The sequence below is a fragment of the Helianthus annuus genome, chromosome 11 (assembly GCF_002127325.2).
Source record: "Helianthus annuus cultivar XRQ/B chromosome 11, HanXRQr2.0-SUNRISE, whole genome shotgun sequence".
Lineage (NCBI taxonomy): Eukaryota > Viridiplantae > Streptophyta > Magnoliopsida > Asterales > Asteraceae > Helianthus > Helianthus annuus.
The window spans coordinates 45,725,252-45,752,561 of record NC_035443.2 but is presented as its reverse complement, the minus strand read 5'-3'; the positions used below and the strand labels follow the sequence as shown (position 1 = coordinate 45,752,561).

The following is a 27,310-nucleotide window of genomic DNA, read 5'->3' as shown; positions in this document are numbered from 1 at the left end:
CTTACGTTCTGAATACATCCGGACATCCAAAAATTTATGTAAGCATTAAAATATTTTATTTTAGTGTTTGGCATAAGAAAAATCCATTCGTCGCGCAATTTGGATCGTTTTTCGCACTTATGCGCATTCCGTCGTAATTAAGCGAACATCGCGATCATACGACCAAACGAACCGACATCCGGCATATTTTTGAGCATGTTTCATGTCCAAAATGTTTAGGCATCATTTTAGGGCCTTAAAGTTGGCTTGACGGGCCTTAAACATGTCGAAAATGGCTTTAAAGCACAACGGGGACTGAAACTGTCATTTTTGAAACTTGTTGCTGATCTGAGACACCCAGGCGGGCCGCGTAGCTTATGCTTGTCCCTTACGTGGGCCGTGAGGATCTGCCAGATCTGCATAATCTGTTTTAACAGCTGTTTACAGCTGTTATACCCATGTTTTCCACTTGCAAATGGTTTTTGGCAAACAATGGGCTTAATCTAGGGGCTCCTATGGTTTTGAAAAACAATGGGCTCGAGGTGTACGGCTGTGATTGAATCTCGGATAACGAGGAACGAACTTAACAGCTCTACTACATCTATAAATACCCCCCCATGTCTTGCTCAAAACCCACAATTTGAATCTGATTTTGGCCCTCTAAGTTGAGGTTTATACTTCATACCTGAGGGTAAATTGGATCAAATCTTGCGGGGACCTTCTGTAAGTATTCTTTTGTTCTTTTCATTCGTTTTTAGCGTTAAAGTCAAACTCCGTTTGACTTTCTGCATTGACCAGTTTATGGTCAATGCGAAGTTCGTTTGAACTTCATAACGTGAGCGTAATCACGATGGTTATAGTCCCTTGTGACTATACCTACTGATTACCACGTTATCTAGTCTCAGTGACAAGTCGTAGTTTCGGCCAAAATGCGTATTCTTGCGTATTTTGTAACCAAACTACTTTTGGGTATCAAGACCCTTTGTCTTGGTACCAAACCTGTTTTCAAACCTCGTTAAACATGTTTTAACATGTTTAGCTCGTCACTTTTAGATTTGTGCTTGTCTAGGGTCGTAAAGGTAAGCGATCTAAACAATCGCTTATGCTTTCGAACCCGACCCATTTGGTCGATCATTAGGATCCGACCAAATACTTTAGGTGACCATAGTTTCATAGGGAATAACCTTCCGAGGTTATACCTTATGGTCACGTCGTTTAAGTAGTTGTATGATAGGTAATGTATATGCCTTAGAAAAATTACCAAAATACCCTTTTTGCGCTAAAATTCATTTTAAGCCTATGTAACGTAACTTTTGACATATAAACTGATTTGGCAACAATATTAAACATGTTAAGGCATATCTTACTTGTCATAGGGCTAGTTAGGTGATTCGAACGCGTTTTACGCGAACGACGCGTTAAAGTAGCATAAGCTACCTAAACGGGTCGTAACGGGTCAAAAGCACTTAGGATAAGTTTCGTTTTAGTATGTAGGCTTTGTCAAACCACATTACATGGATTCCCACACTCATTTGGTTTACAAACCCTCATACTACCCGATCCTCCGATTAGGTCCGTTTATTAATGTAGAAACCTATATTAGGTGCCGTTTGAATCCGTGATCTTCTAGCTTGCTTGGTGGATATCTAAAGTCTATTGAGCAATCTCAAGTGAGTACATAGACCCCTCTTCTACTGTTTTCCAAACATTTTGGGGTGAAACACATGTGCCTACTTGTTACTTTCGTGCTTTTCTGTTTTCACATCATATACTTGCTATGTTCATTAGAACACTTATAGTACATGATTTCATTTCATTGTTTTGCTATGTATGTTAACTTAGCATGCTAGCACATTGATTTACATGACTTTTCTGCTTTGTATGTTAACTTAGCATACTTGGTACTTTGTTTTCATATAACATGCTTACATTTGGTATGACATTTGGTTTGTACAAACGGGACTTATATACGTTCATTAACATTAGCTATGCCGCTCGGTAGTAAGTAATGGTACCATAGGACTTGACAAATCCTGTTCCTGACATCCTAGGTTTGTTTGGATGAAAGGAATGACTGAATCCGAAAACATTCTTTTGATAACCTTTACTTAGGGTTATCCTTCTGTCTCAAGGCTTGAATGTATGCGTTAACTTACCACATAAATGTTTGTATCAGTAAAACATGCATTTACTTTGCAAAACACAACTTTTTGATATATTCAAAATACTTTGTTTTGTACATTTTTACATTTGGTTTAAGTGATTACACTTTACTTACCATACATAACATTTGTTACACATTACTTGACCACATTTGGACTTTTAACATTTGACATGGTTTATACAAGGGCTTTTTGACAATTGGTTTAAACATGGACTTTATACATTGGTGGTCTGTGCATATTTCATTGTCGATAACCTACTTGCTTCGCATTATTACGTGTACATGCTGGTTATGCGTAAACTCGCATTCGCTATTATTATTATTATTATTATTATTATTATTATTATTATTATTATTATTATTATTATTATTATTAAACTTGTATGCCCACCTTTACACTATGTGTATTGACCTCTATTTTAACGTATGTGACAGGTGTTTGTAATGCTAGGATGCTTGCTATGTGGAATCAAGTTAAGGAGAGTCAAGAAACAAAACAATTTAAATTCTGAGTTGTCGAAACAATTTATTTGTCTATGAGATACAGTGTCTGTATTAACTGATTTGCTAAGTATGTTATGGTATGGGACGTAACTTTAAATATTTGGTAAAAATTAGTTGTTATGGATTTCTCCTGGACAATCTGTTTCGCTCAGTGCCGCGCCCCGATGTTTCCGCCATCGGTTGGGGTGTGACAAAGTGTAAGAGGATGGGGAATACTGGCAAACTTAGATAGGCAATCTAGGGGAGTCTTAAACTTAAGAGCTTTAGTGGGAAGCCGATTTAGGAGATACATAGAGGTTGCAACTGCCTCCAGCCAGAATGATGTAGGTACACGAGATTCAATTAGAAGAGCTCAACTCATTTCAAGAATAATACAGTTTTTTCGTTCAGAAACACCATTTTTTCGGGGGTATGAGAACAACAGGTTTGATGAACTAATCCTTTCGTTTTAAAGAATTGTTTCATGGATGTATTGACAAATTCTCCCCCATTGTCGGATCGAAGGATTTGGCTCTCCCTTTTGAACTGAGTGTGAATCATAGCATAAAACGTGGTAAATTTCTCATAAACTTCGGCTTTGTTTTTTAAAAAATATACCCATGTCATGCGAGTGCAATCATCCTCGAATAGTAGAAAGAACCGAAAACCCTGCCCCCTATAACAGGAGCAGGACCCCACACATCAGAATGGATTAATGAAAAAGGTAAATCAACTTTTGTATTGCTAGGTTTAAATGGTTGTCGATAGCTTTTGGCAAGAAAACAGGTTTCACAATCTATTTTGAATTTTACCATTTGAAGGGAAGAGTTTTGAAGACAAAAGATGCGAATAACCAGTGGATGGGTGTCCCAAACGTCTATGCCATAGCCAGGCTTCTCGGTTTTTAGTTCCATGTGCCAACATCACAGTACCATGTTGAGCTACTTCATCCACGTAGTATAATCCTTGGCGCTCAGTACCACGTCCTATAATCACACCCGTCCTGATATCCTGTAAGAGGCAAAAGGTAGGGTGCATTAGTACTGTGCAATTTAATTCTTTGGTAATATGACTAATTGAGAGAAATTTGTGTGATAATGACGGAACATAAAGGCAATTTGATAATTTCATAGTTGGTGAAATTTCAATTGCTCCTCCTCATTTCACTTGTATTGTTCCGTTGTTCGCAGTATGAATTTGAGTTTTTTGAGGTTTGGTCATTGAACGTATGTCCAACGGTTCAAACGTCATGGTGTCAGTGGCACCGGAATCAAATATCCATGATCTGTTTTTTCTGTGATTGATTTCTATATTAACTTTTCTGACACGGAATATAACAAATATGAATATAACAAATATGCAGACACTGTTTTTTTTTTTTTTTTTTTGTGAATAAATATGCTGTCAGACAAAATAGCTGACCAAACATATCTCTCAAATACGTTGGACACTTGAAGTCGCATTTATGATTTAAATACGCTGGACTAACGAATCCGGGAGAACTACGCCGAGCACGTTATCTTACCGGCGTATTTATCAAATACATCGGGCAACTTGAACTCTCGTTCAAGATTTGAGGTGCCCAGAACAAAACAAATCCGCTAGCTTATGGACTTCAGTAAATCCACCAGATTAAGAACAAATCCGCTCAGTTTGTCACTATATACGCAGTGAACGTTATCTTACCGGCGTATTTATCAAATACGTCGGCCAACTTGAACTCTCGTTCAAGATTTAATGTCACCCAAATCCTCAACAAATCTGCACGTAGTATCCCCAATAAGTGTGCATCAGAATTATTGAAAAAATTAGGGTTTTACTGAAAAATTTTAGGGTTTTGGTTTTGGTGTGCGGCTAAATAAACAAGGTGTGCAGCTGAACTAGGGTTTATGACAAAGATGGATGCGGCGGTAGACGCAGTGGATCCGGATTGAAGATTCTGTTGTGCGGTCGGAGATGGGCTGAATACACTACTAGAAAAAAGCCAGATTTACGACAAGCATATTTGTAGCAAATCTGTGGAAAATTGGCCTTAGCTACAAATTTGCGACAAAACTGGTCCGTGTGAAAAATCCTTGTCGGAAAGTATGATTGCGACAAAACTACCACAAAATTTGCTACAACTTTCCGACAAATAACAACCATCGCAAAACTTTCCACAAAATTCTGACAATTTTTTAAAGCCTTTTCTACCATTTTTCGACAAATTTGTCACAAATCCCACTTTTTACATACTTTATTAATATTTTATTTTAGTCATTTTTAATAATAATAATAATTTAAGAAAACAATTAATTAAAAAACCATTTTCGACAAATTTCCTACAAACTCTAAACATTATTTTAGACAAATTTCCTACAAATTTTAGTTTTTTTTTTTGCGACACGGTACCTACAAATTTCCTACAGAAATAAAGTTACCAGATTCCGACAAATTTCCTACAAACTCTAAAAACTATTTTAGACAAATTTCCTACAAATTTTAGTTTTTTTTTTTTTTTTTTTTTTTTTTTGCGACATGGTACCTACAAATTTCCTACAGAAATAAAGTTACCAGATTCCGACAAATTTGCGACAATTTTTTTTAATAAAATCATATTTTTTTTCTTTTTTTTTGCAAATAATTGCAGGAAATTTTTAGAAAATAGAAAAAACCTGTACACGATATTTAAATATGAATACCAAAAATCCTAATAAAAGTGCGTTTCATATTACAAAATTAATACGATCTTAACGTTTCAAAATGTAATACAAAACGAAAGTTAATATGAAAACGCGCTTTTGTAATAATAACCAAAAATTTCTAATGAAAAGCGCGTTTTCATATTACAAAACTAATACGAGTTTAACGTTTCAAAATGTAATACAAACCGAAAGTTAATATGAAAACGAGCTTTTGTAATATGAAAAGCGTGTTTTCATATTACAAAATGAACACGATCTTTACTTTTTCCTTGAACTATTCATCATTTCTTCCATCTTTTTTTGCCATACTGCATTTGCGGCTCGCTCCCATTCACGCTCGGCCCGCTCTTGTTCCCATTGTGCAAAACGAGCTTCCATATTTTTTTCGGGCCTCTCTTTCTTTTTCCAACTCTACTTGAACCTTTTTAAGCTAAAATTCATCAAAGTGGACATTATTAATACATATTAATAAAAAAAAAACAAATTGTAACACTAAACACATATTTAGGGGGATTATCAGTTGCAAGGGCATTATAACAATAACCATAAAATAGGTAAACTGTTCAGTAAACACAGCATCGGCAAAAATTCGGTTAACGACGTGTACGTTGTCAGTTAACGACATGTACGTTGCTTATAAGGTTTTTTGAGCAAAAAATCGGCAAAAAGCTGAAGGTTTAATTCAGCGAAAAAAAAACGCCAAAAACAGCAGGGTTTTATCATCAAAAAAAGTAATAAAAGTTCAGGTTATTTCCGCAAAAAAAGGCCTAAAAACTGCAGGTTTTTCAGCAAAAAATCCCCCAAAAATGCAGGTTTTTATCATAAAATATTGAAGGGTCGTTCAGCAAAAAAAAGCCCAAAAATCTGCAGGTTTTTTCAGCAAAAAAAAAACCCAAAAAATGCAGGTTTTTATCATCAAAAAATGTCAAAAAAGTCAAGTTCTTTTGGTAAATAGATACAAGGGTATTTTTGTCTTTGTAAATATTTATATGGCATTTTCTTCACTAAGCATGTTTTTGTCCTGTGAAGTAGTTTCAATACATGCGTTGACTTAATGAAAGAAGTTAAAGAGTATTTGGTGCCCATATACATTATCCCATTATATAATTATATGATTTTTTTTTAATAAAATGAGTCAGGGTTATATGCATTAAGTGCACACTTTGAGTTTTGACCCGTTTCCTTTATTGGTTACTCACTAGGTTGACCCATTAGGGATAAAACACAACCTGAATTGACCAGTATCGAATCGAGACCTAAGTTTACAACTTAAGTTTCACTTGAATAAAGAAATTTTTGTGTAGTTTTTCAGGAGGTTTCACTCTGCACATCTAGATCCAACTTTTAACTGCTATGATTTGTTCCATTTTAGTCACCAACTTGTTTTTGTTTGTAATCCTAAAAAGCATATGTCATTTTTTCTCTACGTGTATTTTGTACACATAAGAGGTTTTACTTAACTTTGAAGCACACAAGTAGACTTGAAAAGCATTTTTTCTCTACGTGATTTGTTCCATTTTAGTCACCAACTTTTAACTGCTATGTACTTTCAAAAAGTATTGTCTAGCTTGTCTTCAAGTTCAGTCAACCACATCCATATAAAATTTCTATATGAAAGATAAAATTTCAAGTTTGTCTATATGAAATTCTGAGTATTGCAGCTCACAGTTGATTGCTAGTTAGTTGTTGAGTGACAAAGATATAGAAATACAATAATCCATATAAAATTTTTAATTATCAACAACAGTGGATTGAAAGTTAAAAAACAAAGATATAGAAATACAATAATCCATATAAACTAAACTGGTTTTTACAATATTGAAATTAAAGGTAGTTTGGTACCTGTAGTAAACACGAGCGCCACTGGAAACCACCACTTTGAGCCTCACGATGGCAGGAAACCACCAACTCCAAGCGATTTAGACTGGTCGAAGACAAATCTTAAAGAGGGTTAAGAGTAAGAGCATGATTTAAAGACAAAATTACTTACCAATTTTGGAGCTTCCCCTAAAACCACCAGTAGTAGCTGCCCTCTAAGTTTTGGTTGGGACGATTAGGGCTGGAACTTTGGTGGGGGAATTGGGAATTAGGGCTAGAACTTTGGTGGGAGAATTGGGAGGGAAATAGCAGCGCCAAAAATTAAGCGGGACAAAATAAATATTTAACATTTTCATTTTGGAGTTCCCTCTTTCATTTATATAAGATATTTTATATAGCTTTTATTTAATTTATTAACTATATATATTTATATGATAATAATTATTTATATACAAATTAACTATTTTATTTTTAATTTTAATTAAGTGAATAATTTTATTTGTAATTAAGTATATATAGATATCTTATGTTATAAACAGATTTATCAAAATGTTTAACGCCCTGAGTCCCTATAACCAATTTTTCTTAACCATTTGAGTCCAAATTTCTAACACTGTTAAAAGTTTTTGGTTAAGTATTGTTAAATGATCTAAATACCCTTATAATTAAAAAGTAAATAACCTTATCTTCTTTACCCTTATCTCCACTTCAAGCAACCAACCACCACCATAAACTCTCTCAGGCGATATCAACCACCGTTTCATCCATCAACGTCTGTAAACTCCACCTCAAACCCCACTGCATCCGCCACCTTAAACCCTCCCTTCATCTTCACCACCACCCCATCTCTGTCGCCGACTAAAGATTTGGTGCGACTCTACATGTCTCTCTCTCTCCTTCTCTCATATATGCACGTAAACAAGGGGGTTTCTGATATTGTTAATTGTTGTGTTGAAACAAGTGTTGTTGTGTCTCAGATCTGCTCGAATCCTCTGTTTTAGGGATTTCAAAGGTGTTTGGCCAAATAACAATGTTGTTATGGGGTGTTGTATACAAGCGACACTTGAAATCTCTCCCACCACGGACACTGATAACATCGATTCAGGGAACTGATGTTTTAGGTTTACGGAATGCACTTGTCTAGTTTAAGATCAAAGTATTTTAAGAAAAGTGGCTATAGGGACTCAGGACGTTAAATATTTTGATTTGGACTCAAATGGTTAAAACCCCTAAAACACAGGGACTCAAAAAGTAATTTACCCTAACGTAAATTATAAAAATAAAATAATAGATGAGCCAAGCCCAATTCGAGCTCGAGCTTGGAAAACAAATAATTATATTATATACATGTACACACATACTGTAGGACCGTGTTTCGGGACCGAAACCGTGATTAGTGTGGGATTAGTTCAAGACGAAAGAGATTAGAGATGGATAAACAAAACTTCTTCGGATTAATCAGTAGTAAAACATTACAAATCGGCCTGATTACAAGATAACCGTACATACATACATACATATAGAAACAGGAGCATTTGACAAGGTGTTAGTGAGTCTGATGTAGAAACTGGTTGCAAGGAGTTAAGGTCAGGTTCGGGTAGGGTCAGGTTCAGGTGGGGTAGATATGGTATGGTATGGTATGGTATGGTATGGTATGGTATGGTATGGTATGGTATGGTATGGTATGGTATGGTATGGTATGGTATGGTATGGTATGGTATGGTATGGTATGGTATGGTATGGTATGGTATGGTATGGTATGGTATGGTATGGTATGGTATGGTATGGCATGGTATGTTATGGTATGATATGTTATGGTCTGGTCTGGTCTGGTATGGTATTGTATTGTATTGTATGGTATGGCATGATATTGTATGGTATAGTATGGTATATGTAGTATAGTGTAGTGTAGTATATTATAGGATCGTATCGTATAATATAGTATAGGATCGTATTTTACAAGTAGTGTAGTGTCGTATACTATATCATATGGTATGGTATGGATGGGTAGTATGGTATGGTATAGTATGGATGGGTAGTATGGTATGATATGGTATAGGCATGGTGTGGCATGGTATAGTATATTGTATCGTATTGTATTGTATCGTATCATGTCGTAAAAGATATGTACTATAGTGTTTTATTTTTTAACATTATTTACTTTACTAGTATATAATAATAACGTTTTTTTGTGAAAAAAATTGTTGCAAACTGGCTCAATTATCTACAAATTTCCTACAAATTTAACATTTTATTTTTTAAAATTATTTACTTAAGTAAAATTAAGAAATAAGACATAAAACAACTTTTTTGTCGGAAATTTGTAGCAATTTCCTACAAATTTAACATTTTATTTTTTAAAATTATTCACATAATTAAAATTAAAAATAAAATAATTTTGTTGTCGGAAACTTGTAGCAACCTAACTCAATATGCTACAAATTTTTGACAAAATTAACATTTTCTTTTTAAAATTTTAGTATTAATTAAAATTAAGAAATAAAAAGTAAAGTAATTTTTGTTTTGTCGGAAAACTGTAGCAACCTAACTCAGTTTGCTACAAATTTTCGACAAATATAACATTTTATTTTTTTAAATTATAGTATTTATTAAAATTAAGAAATATAAAATAAAGTATTTTTGTTCTGTCGGAAAACTGTAGCAACCTAACTCAGTTTGCTACAAATTTTTGACAAATATAACATTTTATTTTTTTAAATTATAGTATTTATTAAAATTAAGAAATATAAAAATAAAGTAATTTTTTTTTTGTCGGAAAACTGTAGCAACCTAACTCAATTCGCTACAAAATTTTGACAAAATAAGTATTTTATTTATTAAAATTGTTTAATTTACTAAAATTAAATAACTAACTTCATTTTGTGGGAAAACTGTAGGAAACTAGCTCAATTTGCTACAAATTTCCTACAAACTCATGTTGCGTGGCGATTTTGTCTGAAAATTGCGGAAAAGTTTTAGGTTTTTTTTTTTTTTTTTTTTTTTTTGTCGCAAAAACTGTAGGAAAGTTGTAGTAAAAATTTAGTTGTAGAAAATTTGTGGGAAACTTTTGTAGTAAAAGATGAAGATTTCTAGTAGTGATAGACAAGGTGTGCAGTCGGAACTTGTTGTTTCGATGTTGATGTCGGCGACTGCAGTGTATGCGGCGGCAGTTGATTCGATTTTCGGAGTTTGGTTTCAGATTTGAGGTTGGATTGGCTGGGATAGATTGTAGATGATGAGCAACGTGTTCCAGAATCATGTTGACTGGTATAGAGAATAAACTTTGTAATAGGGTTTGAACTTTATTGAGAAAAAGAAAACTATATTTAGGGTTACATATAAGGGTGGAGATACAATAGGAAGTTTATTTGGCTAGGAAGGCTAGGAAGTGATCTTGACCATCCATTTAGTTAATCAAGGGCTAAGATTAAATGATGGAAATTGAAGGGAAGAAAAGAGGCGCGTGAGTTTGTTTAGGGGCATTCTAGTCAATCCAAGACAATAGTTTCTCTCTCCTCCAATTCCCCCCCCCCCATTTTTTAAACCTTAATAACTCTTTCATACGACATTATTTTTTTATAAAAATTACACCAAAAAAACGAGCGTTTTTTTATCTTTAAAACGAGTATACTATTGCTATATTTTAAAAAAAAAAATTAAAAACCCAGTTGCGTAAAACGCAATAGAAAAACCCCCCGTTACGTAAAACGCAATGAAAAAAAAAACCTAAAAAATGACATTTTTCTAAAACGCAATGCACCAAAAACACAAAAAAAATGTCTTATTTGTAAAACGCAATGGCTAGAAAACACAAAAGAAAGTGTTATTTCTAAAACGCAATGGACTAAAAACACATAAAAATGTGTTTTACCTAAAACGCAATAGACTAAAAACACTTCAAAATGTGTTTTTCTAAAACGCAATGAACCAAAAAACACATAAAAATGTGTTTTTTCTAAAACGCAATGGACTAAAAACACATAAAATGTGTTTTTTCTTAAAACGCAATGGACCAAAAACACATAAAAATGTGTTTTTCCTAAAACGCAATAGAGTAGAAACAAAAAAAAATATGTTTTTCCTAAAACGCAATGGACAAAAAACACCAAAAAATGAGTTTTTCCTAAAACGCAATGGACAAAAGCATTAAAAAATGAGTTATTACTAAATCGCAATGTAAAAAAAAAAACATAAAAAATGAGTTTTTTTTTTTCTAAAACGCAATGGAATAAGAACACAAAAATGTTGTTTTTCATTTTTTATTAATTGCAATGGACTAATAACACAAAAATCTTGTTTTTTCATAGTGTTATAAAACGCAATGGATTAAACACAATGAATATGGTGTTTTATAAAACAAATTTAAAACGTAATGAGTTACTGTAAAACGCAACTAAAAAACAGAACAAATAAAACACAACTTCTTAAAACTTTAAATAGTTTAATTGCCATTTATCATAATAGTTTAATCAAATAAATAAAGAAACATCACAATTTCTTGTTGGTATTCTCCAATTGCCATTCAGTAACTGTACAAAACAAATAAATAATAAAAAAAACAACAGTCATTATAAAACGCAATGCTTTTCTTCAAACCTGTATTTGTATGCGTGCTATCTCGAACTAATCGTCTTCCTGCAGAAATTGCTCCAGAATTCAATATTAAAATATATTGAGGCCGAATTTCACAGACGCATAATAAAAATTCACATTTGATTCAGTTTCAACAAAATAGCCCGGAGATGGAGATCGAGATGGTGGCGAAATTGGGGTTGCATCGACAAAAGACGGTTGTCGTCGGCACCAACCGACTATTCTATTCCGGTAAGATGACGGAAAATGACGGTGAATGGGCATGAGTTGCAGCACTATGAAGATGGATGATGATACGTTATTGCTTCTGATGGAATTGGGTTTTCTTAGAGATTAGGGTTATATGATATAAATTATGCTGGACAAAAATACCCTTCCCCTTTATTTTAAATTTTGCCACATGTCATAATCTTATTGCTTCCTATCCTTCCTAGCAAAAATAAACTTCCTATTTGATCCTAACCCTTACATATAAATGGTGTTTATATAGAACGCCATATTACACAGTAGCCCCTATACTATAAGTTATTATCTTCTTCCCAACAATGATGATCTATTAATCGAGTGGGACATGATGTGATTTTTATTTAAAGTTATAAATATTTTCTAATTAACTTTTTAAAAACTATATACACAACACGCTTTCAATATTTTCCATCGTATTAATTGAGAGGGGCTACGAGTGAGCTTGACCCATTTCAAGTTTTGCTAAAACCAAATTTAGGCCACACTGTATTATATATTTTTTTCTGTAGCAAGTGTGCATAACTTTGCACATGTGTAAATTTAGAACCATTCAATTGAAATTCGTCCATCAGATATTGGATAATGAAAAGTTACAGATTGACTTTTCAATGATAAACTGACTTTTAGATAGCATATTCATTCATCATTCTTGAAGATTTTTATACAAAAGGATTGGAATTGGACACTGCCCTCCTTAACAGCAAGTAGGTTTCAAATAAAACGTTGATAAGGAGATTGCAGTTGATTTTGTAAGATGGAAGCAGCTATGGCAGGTGGCGGTGGCTGCAGGATCAAGTTAAGGATTTTTGAGGTTGGATCATGGTTGTGGTTGATTATCACGGTCACCATAGCTCAAACTCAAAACACCACCGATCCAGCTGAAGGTTATATTCTCTATTTTTATGTTTCTCCGTTATCAATTCAACCCCTCTCTCTCTCTCTCAAAAATTAATTTATTATGATCATGAATCGAGTTTACTTAATCAAGCTTGAGCATGTATCACTTTTGTTTAAGCATGCTCATGAATCGAGCTATAACGAGTGCGATGGTCCGTGCGTTGAAGTTCGAGATTTTGGCAGTTAGATTAGGGTAACGTTAGGTTTCTTTCGAAATGAAATTCACGATCTCAATCTCGCTAGTGAATTGAGTTTTCGGTTTTGTCAATTTTATAAAAAAATATGATCTTGATTTGAATGAAACTGTGTTGTAGTGCGAGTTATAAATGAAATGTTCAGGCAATGGGGGATAGCAGAAAGTTTATTAACAAGTATGAGATGGAACCTAAGCGGAGAACCATGCAGCGGCGCTGCTGTGGACTATACCGACTTTGATATGAACACTTACAATCCCGGCATCAAATGTGATTGTAGTTTCCCCAATTCTACTTGCCACATCACTCACCTGTACGTGCTTCCCTTGGATTTTCCCCTTTACTAGGTGTATCCATCTGTTACGTACTTATATGCGTCTGTTCTGTATATTTTGACAATTGTTGCTTTACCAGAAAAGTTTATGCAATGGACGTGGTAGGCCCGATCCCAGAAGGACTTTGGACTTTGGTTTACCTTACCACTCTGTATGTATGCGATTATTTCTAAACTATAGTATTATACTATCAATTTCTATATCTGGCACTACGTTTGTACCTTTCAACTAGTATTCTTTCCATACCTTTAGAGATACGTATGTTAGAAAAATGTCTAGGTAGATAAGCAAGTGATTTTCTCTGAATGATGCAAAGTTATTTATCAATCTAATATATACTCATGGTGTTATTTACAAATACACTACTCATTTTACTTGTTTTACTTTTTGCATGTTAGCAAATACCATGGTTAGTCATAAGGAATACACAATTGGTTGACTCCCTTAAAAATTGTAGAACATCTCTTGGTATATATTATTAACTACTTTCAGTAACTATTGAAAGTTAAAACATACAACTGTCTATATGTGTGTCTAAATATCTATGCTTGTACTCTGCTAAATAATCAAGTGTTGCTACAGAAATTTGGCCCAGAATTATTTGACAGGTCCCTTGTCACCTTCAATTGGCAATTTAAGTCGGATGCAGTGGCTGTAAGCCTTTCCATTTTATACTTTTAATTCGGTGATCATTTATAACCTCAACATATTTAGAACGAAGCTGAAATTTACCTTTAGGACTGTGGGCATCAATGCTTTATCTGGGGATATTCCACCAGAGCTAGGACAGCTTTCTAGCCTTAAATCGTTGTATGCTTTTTCTGCTTTTTGTTTACCTATCATCAAACAGAAACTTCTGTTTGACTTTTTGTTGAAGGAAATGTTAAATTCTATGTTGCAGAGCATTTGGAACAAACAATTTCAATGGTTCCCTGCCATCTGAACTCGGAAAATTGCGTAGACTAGAACAGCTGTAAGGAAATTCATGACTCTTATCTTCTAAGTTTTTCTCTAAATGAATTGCTTGGTTCTTGGATAAATTAGGATGAAAGATACCTATGGAGTTCTTTCCTGGATTTACCTTTCTGCAGTGCATGTCTATACGCAATGCCATTGAACAAATCTTAAATCATCTTCATATATGTTCATTTATTCAGATACATTGATAGTTCCGGAGTTGGCGGTGAAATACCTTCAACATTTGCTAGTTTACAGAACCTGGTTGTATTGTAAGAACACTTACTTTTTGTGGTGTTTCAAAGTAGTACTTCATCTATCCCATTAAAATTGAAATACCTTCTTTTAAAGTCGAATTTTGATGAAGCGCTAAGCACCAAGTCAATAATTGCAACTTTCATAAAATAGGAGCACTTATGTTTATTGTTCTACGTTAATTATCATTATTCACGTAATTTATCATGGACAATTCATGTGCTGTTAGATGGGCTTCTGATAATGAATTCACAGGGAGAATACCTGACTTTATAGGGGATTGGACACAGATACAGTCATTGTAAGTTAACTTCTATGGCATATTCAAGGTGTTACATATGAGATAAAACTTTATAGTTATTTACATGCTTGATATTCATATAGGAGGTTTGAGGGGAATTCTTTTGAAGGTTCAATACCTCCTTCATTTTCTAGATTGACCTCTTTGCAGGACTTGTAAGTGTTTTTTTTTTTTCTTAAGAATCGATTATTATACTTTCAATTTATTTGATCTTGTAATTTAAACCAGACCTGGCAAACGGGTTGGGTCGGGTCGGGTCGCGTTGGGTCATGGGTCAAAACGGGTCCGGGTCAGAACGGGTTTCGGGTCGGGTCGGTTTGGTTAAAAATACCTTTTTTTAAAGAGAGAGATTGTACATCAAGGGGCAATTTTGTCGGGTTGAAACGGGTCCGGGTTGGCTATGTGACTCTAATCAGAACTGAACTGATAAGAACACCATGAAATTGCATTGAATACTACAAAGACTGCAATGAATAGTACATAGATTGCAAGGTGGCAATCGCTTTAGGCTGGCGTATTAACATGTATAAGTTGACTAGATGAAACTAACAAACAAGATCACAACCTATTTAGTCTAGTTTCAAACGAGTGAACAAATGCAACCTGTTTTCCGAACAAAGCAAGGAGATTGAACACACATGTATTATTATATCTGGTTGATGACCCAAACCTGATATACATTGTGCTTCTATTTTTTCTTCTCTACATTGTTGATTGGCACCACTGCACTTTACACAATTAAGTTACAAACTAATGGTTTAAATCTTAACAACATTACAATCTCTTAATTTTCAATGTTGAGAAACTATAATACAAAACTAGCACTTGCAAGTTAGGAAAATAAATGCAACTGTTTTGCCTACAAGAATATGTGTTCTATTGTTTGTACCAGACTACCAGTTCCACAAAACTCTACCCAACTCAATACAATCAAATACAACATTTTAGCCTAATAAATAAAAAACAGAGAAGCAAGACTGAATTCACAGTTCCAAACATAATTCCACATGCAAATCTTTATTTTTCTAACATAATTAATTAGTTAAATTTTATCATAAAACAAAACATTAAACATAACAAACACATCTAAATCGTCAAAAACTTAAACAGATAATAATCAAAATCAAACTAAAAATAACCTATACGAACCGGAAAACGACGTAACTTTCAAACCCTAATGAAGAATTAATCTACCTGTGATTCTATTCAAACCCTAACGAAGATGATGTTCTAAGATGATGAATTAATCTTCTAATTTAAACCCGCTTTATTGAAGATGATATTCACTGACATTCAGTGTTAAACCCGCTCCATGGAAGAGGAATAGATGATGTTCAGTCGACGTTTCTTCAATTCCATCTTCTTCTTTATAGGTTCACCCGTGGTTTTCTATTCAAACCCTAATGATGACCCGTATGACTCGTACTTTTAATTTCATCAACCCAGCTTGACCCGTGGATAAGAGTTTTAACTTTTTAAGTGACCCACTTTGATCTCCTTGTTTAATTTTTTTAACCCAAAACAACCCATTGTAGTTTTTAAAAGGGTTAAAATGACCCATATAATAGCTTTTTAAACCATCTAAAACCTGGGTGCTCTGGTTCTATGAATGTTGCAGGAGGATAAGTGGTTTATCTAATGGAACTTTGGACTTTATAAGGGATTTGAAGTCCCTAACTATTCTGTGAGTAAATATTTAATCCTTCTTAAGTCTACCCTGAAAATAAAAGAACAACGAGATCATATCTTGCAGAGTTTTGAGGAATAACCGAATTTCTGGCCCTATTCCAACTGAGATTGGAGAATATCAAAATTTGACCCAATTGTAAGTAATCTACATTGATATTGAAGTTTATAAGTATATAAACTATTCAAGGAAAGCTCTCAGATATTATTTTCTACATCTATTAGGTTTCATTGCATGTACTAACTATGGATGTATACTTCTCAGGGATTTGAGTTTCAACAATTTAATTGGACAGATTCCAAGAGAGTTGTTCAACTTGAGTCAACTCTCTTTCTTGTAATACACATATTATCTTTCTATGATAAAATATTATTTCCCAATGTTGGAATTAAAAAACTGAGAATGGATGTTGACATTAATATAACAACAAAAATCTATTTTTGATTGTATTATTCTCAGGATTCTAGGAAACAATAGCTTAAAAGGTACCCTTCCTGATGTAAAGAGCGCAAGTCTCCAAAATATGTAAGTGAAATGCATTGTTGCATTTGGAGTTTCCATATTTGCAAGAATCATTTGGAGTTAATCAAGTGAAAATGATATATACATATACATTTGTAAATTATTTATAGTGTCCTTCATGCAGTGATGTGTCATACAATGACCTATCCGGAACACTTCCTTCTTGGGTTAATGAGGAAAACTTACAGCTGTAAGTGCATGATGTTGACTATTACATCAATACGTCATTAATTTCTGAATTTTGATTCATTGAAATCAATTTTAAGCATATGTCTTGGAACTAATGTCATATTTGTAATGTATGCAATTTGCAGTAACTTAGTTGTGAACAACTTCACTTTAGGTGATTCAAGAACTAGTGGTTTGCCTTCAGATTTAGAGTGTCTCCAAAGGAATTTCCCTTGTTCTCGTGGGTCCCCAAGATGTAAGCAAAAAACATGGAGTTTCTATTTTTTTTCTTTTATCAACACCCTTAGATATTGTTATTATACAGATAGTGACTTTGGAATCAATTGTGGTGGTCCTCAAATCACATATAACCAGTTACTTCACGGGGAAGAGGATGAAGAACTGGGAGTAGCAACATATTATGTTAATTATGAAAGAAGGTGGGGTGTCAGCAATGTTGGTCAAAGGATCACCATGTTCGGAAATACTTTAGATTCGATACCACTGTTTAGGGATAATAACATTAATGAATCGTGGTGGTCCCCTTCATCCGGGTTCAAAAATACATTAGATTCGGAACTTTTCCATACAGCACGACTTTCTGCTGGATCATTAAGATACTATGGTTTAGGGCTGGAAAATGGTAACTACACAGTTACCCTCCACTTTGTCGAACTACAGATAGAAGATGGTCCCACTTGGAGAAGTACCGGTAGACGTGTCTTTGACATTTATTTGCAGGTTTGTTTTAAATAGATGTTAAAGATGTTTAATGCAACTCCTAGCTCTAAGATGGCAATGACTCCAAGTCTATGGTCAATCCATGTTGATGCTAGAATAGCTTTTCCCCCGCCCATACCTGGGAAGAGAAAGTAGAATTTATTTATTCTAAAATCACAGGCATTGGCTAATGATGCCACATATATTCTGGTTATGTCATACTCAACTCTATCTACTCTTACATACCATCCCTTGGAGCATACAAAGAAGAAGCCCATGTACCGGTAGCAACAACTACATCTGCCTTCTTCCTTCTAGGTTAGAATCCTATACTAAACTCTTAAAGGGGATCATGGTGGCATACGAATAACCTTATCTTGATACCATAGCAATTGTAAAGACCAATCCCATCATGGCATGATAGGGCCCTAAACTAGAGACAATTAGATAGCACCATAAGACATCCTTAGTGAATATAAGCGCCTCATCACAACTTTCCAATCTTTAGCATTATCAGTCTTTCTAGGGACCGCTTTCATTCTTCAGAGGTTGAGTAAGGGTTTGGCTATGATTCTGGCTCCTGACAGTTGAATGCCCCAATGATTTGCAGTTAAAGCATTCCAAAGGTTGCCAATGGTAATCCACTTTTCTATCTAGAAAGCAGTCAAGAATAAAGTAAACCTTTAAGTAATCCATTGCCCTAACTAAACCACCAAGAGTGGATAAGGCTTGCAGGGTGTCAGCACCCACTCCTGGGCGTCAATCATTCTGGTCTAAAGTATTAGAACATATAAACATAATTATTTATTTATATTCGAATAGTTATATGTATAACTATTGATTATGTGACTTATATATATATTTATGTATGTAATAATCTATATACTCGTATGGTTATGATGGTTGGTATGCACCGGTTCGAAGGGTAGTTTTTCACTTTTTCCCTCCAAATCCAACCGTTTATAACTGTCTTATATGAATACATATATATATGTCTTGTCGGGAACGGTAACCGGTATCAAGACATTTCCATTCGATTTGTCCACTCCATTATTCATTCATCATTCTTGTTTTCCCTGCATTTTTCCACACTGTGAGTAACATGGATTCACACAAACAATCCGCTGCACAAGCCTTTGATATCCAACAATGTGGTATCAGAGCCACTTCCGAAAGTGATGATGATCTCAGGCCAACTTCATCCATGTTACCATGTAAACATTGTGCCGACGAAAAAAAGGAGCGAAGGTGGTTGGAGAGGCGATGTTACTACTGCAACAAGCCAGGACATCAAATTTCATAATGTAAAACGAAAGAAAACGATGAGGCAACGCAACTGATACGTCTGGCGGTTAACACAGGAATCCAACATCAACAAGTGGAAGAAGATGATCAACAAAATGTTTGGGGAATGGAATACATTGTAACCGGGCACTGATGGCGGACTCTGGTCCGAAATTTGGTACGTAAGTAAAACTTTTAAAAACCATTTCTCTGGGAATTTAGATATGTTCAAAAGGATTAAAAGAATGTTCGGTGTTGAAACAAAAACCGGAGAAAACAACTTTTATTTCGTAAAGGGAATAGGGGTTGAGGAATTAATATCTGGATCCGAAAAAATTCGAATGCAGAGTGTTTTTTACACTCCAGACATAGATAGAAACATACTTAGTCTCGATCAATTAATTACACAAGGGTACACAGTAAGGTTTACCGGAGATAAGTGTAAGATCTATCCTATGTTTAGCATTCCGGTTATAAATCGAAGGAGCGATGTTTCCGGGCTTACAAGAGAAGATGAAATATGTTTAAGAGAAAAAGAATCTTTGGTCATGTTTGAATCTGAATATGAAGTACTTAAATCAGATTATCTGAATCATTACTTCGAAAATCTGAATTTATCATCAAATAAACCGGATTGGAATGTGCTAATACACCAAGCCATGACATTTAAGGAATTCCAAGACTGCAAAGCGCTCCTCGATATGTTAGATGATGAAGAATATGTTAATAAATACAAGTATAGTTTAGAAAACAAGTTCGAAGACATGGTTGATTGGTTTCTCAAGGAGAAATTAGGGATTACCACGAGACCACTTCCTGCATATGCTTCGGACAACCGAAAGGTAAGTCTGTTGGAGTTGTACATGGCAGTTAAAAGAGAGGGTGGACACCGAAGGATAACAGAAAATAGCATGTGGGCAATGGTTGCAAAAGATATAGGCTTCGATTATAATGAAGGGGAGTACATGGGGCTTATATATGCTATGTTTTTAGATGTGCTTGTCTACTATTATAAATACAAAACAACACAACAGATGGTGCAAGAGAAGGAGGTAGTCAAAAGTGTGGTAGAACCAAGAAGGAGCAGAAGTGATGGAGATGTAGTGGCGGAGCATGGTGCAGATTAAACGGTGAGGAATGAAACCAGTGAAGATTCTGCAGGTAAGGAAGCCGAGCACTATGCATTTTACGCGGGTAATGACTGGCAAGGAATTAAAAGGCTGCAAACAAGGAGGAAGTTCAACTTCAATCGAGCAAGGTAGCCGTGGATGATGCCAACCGAAGTGTGTTAATGCACTCTTTTAAACATAATTATGTTTAGGGGAGTGTATTAGAACATATAAACATAATTATTTTTTTATATTCGAATAGTTATACGTATAACTATTGATTATGTGACTTATATTTATGTATGTAATAATCTATATACTCGTATGGTTATGATGGTTGGTATGCACCGGTTCGAAGGGTAGTTTTTCCCTCCAAATCCAACCGTTCATAACTGTCTTATATGAATACATATATATGTTGCCCAGAATCTTGATAACGAACAATGAAAAACACAATGAACGAATAAACTAACCTTTATTGAATGAATACAAACTGTGAATATGTACAAGTGAATGAATAAGAGAGTGTGTTAGTTACAAATGAATCAATCTATTCTATTTATACTAATCGAAGAGGTGCGAACCAATAGACGTGTCTCTTCGCGAATAGGTATGTCTTTTGATCTTGTGGTTGTAATCGAAGATGAAGAGGTATGTTGAATCCTGTCCACTCGTTCCAACCGTCGCGTCCCTTTGTTCTTTTTGTCTTGCACCGATTCGAAATGGTGTGTGTGTAGAGACACACCCATTCGGTTATGGAGGGAAGTTTCAAACTTCCATCTTGTCAACTTTGGTCCTTCAATTTTGTAACCGCCACTTAATAATAAATCTAAACTATCTATCTAACTATTAACTAATTACATAATAAACCCTAATACTTATATAGGATGTGAAGAGATTATGATTTCATTCACCCCCTAATCTCGAACATCCTTAAGTTGCACCTTGATCTTTCTCCATGTCTTGCTTGCCATCCTGCACTTGTTGAAGTAGATCATTGCAGTCTTCTTTGATTGCCATTAGGAGAGTTGGTTCATCGTCTTCCTGCACCAGATTTGTTTCTTCTTCTCTTTCGTTTGACTCAGGACAATCTGAGGCATAATGACCAAACTTTTGGCAATTGTAGCATTTTATCTTGCTTAAATCCTTCCCAAACTTCCTTTGGTTGCTTCTACTCTTGTAAGCATCATGTGATGAGTCTTCATCATCATCTTCTTGTTTGAACTTTCCATCACGCCATTTGTCTTGCGATGAGTTGAACCTTCCTTGTCCATTCTTCCCAAAACGCCTTCCACGACCATAGTTCTTGTCGCGTCGCGTATACATAAGTTTCTCTTGATTATATACCGGGTTTTCATCCACCAAACCGGTCCTTTCTTCATAAGCTTTCAATCTTCCAATTGTCTCGTCTAGCGTCGTTGTTTCTAAATCAGCGAATTGTTCAATGGTTGCAACAATTTGAACGAACCTTTTTGGTACAGAACTCAGAAGTTTCCGTACTAAAGTCGGTTGATCAAAAGTTGATCCAAGACCACTTGCCCTCGTGACAATGCTAATTAGTCTTGCAGTGAACGAATCGATAGTGTCTTCCTCCTTCATCTTTAACATCTCAAACTCTGTTTTGAGCGTTTGAAGACGTGCCTTTTGCACTCGATCTGCACCGACGTGCCTAGTCTTTAATGCATCCCAAATTTCTTTTGCACTCTTGCAACTTGCAACTTGTATTATCATATCTTCCGGTAGTGCTTGAAATAAATAAGCGGTTGCCATCATATCCTTCTTTTCATCCGCTTGCGTATTTTCTTTTGGTTCTATCATTTCCCATAAACCGTTTGCCCTCAAAATGGTTTTTATACGGATTGCCCATACCGTATAATTTGTAGACTTTAAAATAGGACACTGAAACTGGGAGAACGAACTACCCTCTCTAATTACTACCGCGTTTGACGGAGAGGCTCCTCCTGAATCCGCCATAATTTCTTTTCAACAATTTTCACTTTCTAAACTTTGATTTTCTCCTAAAACCGAAGTTTATGATTCCAAAAAATTCACACTAACTTTCTAACGTGGAATCAAACCAATTTCTAAATCTTATATAAATTCCAGAAAAAATAGAACGTAGAACCTGGAATTTGCGAACCGACCGACTTCTCTTATCGTGATTCACCGCACGGTTTTCTTTTCTGACTTTTCTTAACAACCCTCTTGGCTGCGTTTTTTTTCTTCTTCCTTCTTGATTCGTGACTCTCTAAATACAAACCAAAAATCAGCCCCAAACCCGCTTGATTTGCGACTAAACTTCTCAAACGAACACCCTCTTGATGCTTTGATATCACAAAACTTCTCAGATTTTGTGTCTTTTGCAGATTTCAAACAACCCAAACTTCTCAGATTTGCGATTGCTTCTTCAAACCTTAAACCGGAATACAAACTTCTCAGATTTGCTTCCGTCTTCTTAACCCGAACCGTAGCCTCTTGCCGTGATTTGAATTAACAAAAAAACTCAGAATCCAAACACCCTCAGTGATGATCGGATCAAAAATCGAACACCCTCCTGATGACCGATTAACGAACGAACAACAATCGTACCCGCTTGGTGCGATTGATGTTAAAACTTAACAAAGAACAACCCAATCAACGCCTCCTGCGTGATCAGAATTGTCAGGGAATTCAACCACCCGCCTGATGATTATCTTCCCGAAACGAATTTGAGCCCTAGGCTCTGATACCACTGTTGCCCAGAATCTTGATAACGAACAATGAAAAACACAATGAACGAATAAACTAACCTTTATTGAATGAATACAAACTGTGAATATGTACAAGTGAATGAATAAGAGAGTGTGTTAGTTACAAATGAATCAATCTATTCTATTTATACTAATCGAAGAGGTGCGAACCAATAGACGTGTCTCTTCGCGAATAGGTATGTCTTTTGATCTTGTGGTTGTAATCGAAGATGAAGAGGTATGTTGAATCCTGTCCACTCGTTCCAACCGTCGCGTCCCTTTGTTCTTTTTGTCTTGCACCGATTCGAAATGGTGTGTGTGTGTAGAGACACACCCATTCGGTTATGGAGGGAAGTTTCAAACTTCCATCTTGTCAACTTTGGTCCTTCAATTTTGTAACCGCCACTTGATAATAAATCTAAACTATCTATCTAACTATTAACTAATTACATAATAAACCCTAATACTTATATAGGATGTGAAGAGATTATGATTTCAATATATATGTCTTGCCGGGAACGATAACCGGTATCAAGACATTTCCATTCGATTTGTCCACTCCATTATTCATTCATCATTCTTGTTTTCCCTGCATTTTTCCACACTGTGAGTAACATGGATTCACACAAACAATCCGCTGCACAAGCCTTTGATATCCAACATAAAGGCCTTCAGGGCTAGAAAACCTTTACCTCAAGTGGCTTGCCATTGGAGGCTAGAGTTGTTTCGAACACATGGAACTGCTACTTATTAAAATAATGCGTGACATTTCCATGAAGTAGATATGACATTTTGGCCCATTTACCAATAAATTGATTGATTTGGGTTGGTATTAATCTCAAACAGGTCAAATAAGGGCAGATCGAAATATTAGTTAAAAGGGGAATGGATAAAATGGGTTCATAGTTATCCAAACTCTATTCTTAGTGCATACAACCTCCTAGGTTATTAAAGAATCAGTCATTATGAAAAAGGTATTCCAGTCAAAACAGGCACCAAACCAGGCCTGTTTTGACCCATACCAAGAGTGACTCGTTTCAACCCGTTGCCCAGCCTGCCTGCCTGACTCACTCCTTTTTGCACCTCTAGTATGAAGCATATATAGTGTTATTGTTTTGTTTAATTTCTGTCATTAGTTTGTCAAATCCTGTTTCTTTCAGGGAAACCTGGTGTTTCAAGATTTCGATATAAAAAGGGCAGCAAAAGGGGCCTCCTTTAGACCTGTTTCAGGGCAAGCAACAGTTCAGGTTTCAGATAACTACCTTGAAATACATCTATTCTGGTCTGGAAAAGGGACTTGCTGCGTACCTAATCAAGGGACTTTTGGACCTCTTATCTCAGCAATCAGTGCCACCCCAAGTACTAAACTTCTTTCTTGAAGTTGGTTCCCTAACTTGGAGTTCTTGATACTTGACAGTTACTAACCTTTACTTATTTTTGTACAGCTTTCCGCCCCAGTGTGAGCAACACCCCACCTTCCACAAAGAAGAAGAATAGGACCGGTTTAATTGTTGGGATTGTGGTTCCTGTTGCAGTTGTTAGCTTTATGTCATCATTAGCCCTATATATTTTTCGTCAGCAGAGGAAAAAACATGATATCTCTGACAATTATGAAGGCATTTTCTGGAACTTTGCTTATGATATAGATGACAAATGTTTTCCATTTGCATATTTGTACCCAACTGTACAGCACATTTCTTTTACAGTTACATAAAAATAATCTGAAAACAATCATAATTAAACAACTCCATAGAGCTATAGAAGTTACTAGGAATATATGCAACTTCAACACGTTTACTTTAAAAGGAATATGATGCATAAAATCTTACATATAACATTTCAAAATTAAGAATATTGTTGGAAAAATGTACTTTTGGTACAATCATACATGACACGTTAATTGTATACAGAGGCTACAGAGTTATTGGGAATTGACGCCAGACCAGATACCTTTAGTTATGAGGACCTGAGGGATGCAACAGATGGTTTTAGTCCTGTTAATAAGCTTGGCGAGGGAAGTTTTGGACCTGTTTACAAGGTACTTTATACTCTCATCAACGGTCCATTTTTGCGTCTTAAACTGATCAAATTTAACCATGCTTACTCCTTAAAACCTTTTTGATGGTAATCAGGGAACACTGAATGATGGAAGAGTAATAGCTGTTAAAAAACTCGCTGTAGCCTCCCACCAGGGCAAGACTCAGTTTATTGCTGAAATTGCTACAACATCTACTGTCCAACACCGCAACCTTGTTAAGTTATATGGATACTACATTGAAAGAGAGAACCGACTTCTTGTTTATGAGTATCTCGAGAACAAGAGTCTTGATCAGGCACTATTTGGTAAGAGATATGACATTACATTCATCATAAACTACAGTTTTTAGACATGAATCTAGAGTATAAAGCTATAATGTTAAATTCGGGTCTATGATGCAGGAGACAACAGGCTCTCTCTTAATTGGGCCACCCGGTTTGAAATATGCCTTGGGATAGCACGTGGTCTTGCATATCTGCATGAGGAGTCTCGAATAAGGATTATACACCGAGATGTTAAAGCTAGCAATGTTTTACTTGATACTGATCTCAACCCTAAGATCTCAGATTTTGGTTTGGCCAAACTTTATGATGACAAGAAAACACACATGAGTACTCGTGTTGCAGGCACATTGTAAGATTTTATATTATAAGTGTGACTTTGATGAAGTTTTGATGATTTTATGTATTTTGTAGTGGGTATTTGGCACCGGAGTATGCAATGCGTGGACACCTTACAGAAAAAGCTGATGTGTTTGGTTTTGGAGTTTTAGCTCTAGAGATTATCAGTGGAAGGCGTAACTCAGATCCAGCTTCGGAAGATGAACAAATATATCTTCTTGAATGGGTTGGCATCTTTCATCTTCTTCTTCGTTATTCCTATAAATTGTTTAATTTTAAAATAACTATATTATACAAATCTTAAAGTCCCCAAACTTGTAAAAAATACAAGAAAAAATCTCTAAATTGTATACACACATTAAAGGCCCTAAACTTGTATAATAAGCATGTACTTAAGATTGAAAAATAATCATGTATATTAAATCTTAAACTCTCCAATTTCAAATTTACGTGCATTGTATACAAGTTTGGTGACTATATTATGCAAATATTAGTTTAGTGACTTTCTCGCATATATTTTTACAAATGGAGTGACTTTAATATAACAAAAATAGGCTGAATGGCTCTTTCTATGAAATAATATATGATAATATATTGGTTTTTCTTTTCATGATATTAAGTTATTAACCCTTTGTATGTGTAATTCCTTTGATATGATTTTAGGCATGGAACCTACATGAAGCTAATAATGAAGTTGAGCTGGTGGATGAAAAACTGTCCGAATTTGATGAAAATGAAGTAAAAAGAGTGACGAGAATCGCCCTTTTATGCACCCAAATCTCACCGACGCAAAGACCGCCAATGTCCCGAGTTGTGGCGATGCTTTCAGGAGACACGGAAACACAAGCTGTTATTATGCGGCCCTGGTATTTGACCGGCTTTGATTTTAAAAATGTTACAAACTTTATAAGTGATCTTCCCACTTCAGCTACATATTCTGTGCCAAAAATTACAAGTCACTCCACTCTTTCACCAAGCTAACCAACCTGATTATGCTACCAGACCCATACTTCATGGTACTATGAGATTGTTAATAATAAAACATTGTAATCAACTAATCATCAATAAAAAATTAAAGACAAAATGTATTAGAGCTTGTGTAGAGTTCGTTAGTTGAGATCAGTTTGTTATATTGCTAGGTCATGGTAGTTAGCTGATCTACAAGTACATCCTCAGCTATATATAGTGAGGACTATTGTTATATTCTTAGACAAATCTGCTTTGTTATCTTCTCATATCTACATCAAATCTTCTTCATTAAATCTGTTCTCTACTCGTCTTCCATGGCTGCTAGATCTACTACAAATGAAGGTACTTCGAATCAGTCGAATCCTTTACCAAATATCACCAATTTTCTAGTCAATTAAACTTGATGATGATAACTATTTGAATTGGAAAATCAAGTTGTTACAATCATCAAACCATTAGGATTATTACAGTTGTTGAATAATGAGTTACCGGTTCCACCGATTGGCACTCCTGCACGCGATGTTTGGAACCGGTCAGACGCCTATGATAGAAATAGTG

General features: G+C 35.2%; 1 protein-coding gene and 1 long non-coding RNA gene across 4 annotated transcripts; one reads left to right on the top strand and one right to left on the bottom strand.

Annotated features, from left to right (window-relative positions):
- Positions 1-5,470: 5,470 nt before the first annotated feature.
- On the bottom strand, positions 5,471-7,447 carry LOC118483936. Its single transcript, XR_004872460.1, has 3 exons — positions 7,301-7,447; positions 7,153-7,234; positions 5,471-5,740 (listed from the first exon to the last, which is right to left on the bottom strand). It is a non-coding gene; the product is annotated as an uncharacterized LOC118483936 (long non-coding RNA).
- Positions 7,448-12,413: 4,966 nt separating this feature from the next.
- LOC110890127 (probable LRR receptor-like serine/threonine-protein kinase At1g56140) lies at positions 12,414-27,045 on the top strand. 3 transcript variants are annotated; one of them, XM_022137699.2, is made up of 23 exons: positions 12,414-12,851; positions 13,179-13,371; positions 13,473-13,544; positions 13,976-14,047; positions 14,132-14,203; positions 14,295-14,366; positions 14,551-14,622; positions 14,835-14,906; positions 14,990-15,061; positions 16,525-16,590; positions 16,660-16,731; positions 16,858-16,929; positions 17,053-17,118; positions 17,240-17,305; positions 17,430-17,539; positions 17,609-18,024; positions 24,286-24,484; positions 24,571-24,741; positions 25,036-25,163; positions 25,258-25,468; positions 25,565-25,796; positions 25,859-26,009; positions 26,447-27,045. In XM_022137699.2, the coding sequence occupies exons 1-23, from the start codon at positions 12,722-12,724 to the stop codon at positions 26,762-26,764; spliced, it is 3,105 nt and encodes a 1,034-aa protein (XP_021993391.1). In that variant the 5' UTR covers positions 12,414-12,721; the 3' UTR covers positions 26,765-27,045. The 3 variants fall into 3 exon arrangements, with proteins under 3 accessions (XP_021993391.1, XP_035835639.1, XP_035835640.1); XM_035979747.1 differs by having other exon boundaries at positions 12,418-13,371; positions 13,478-13,544; XM_035979746.1 differs by lacking the exons at positions 13,976-14,047; positions 14,132-14,203.
- The last annotated feature ends 265 nt before the right edge of the window (positions 27,046-27,310 follow it).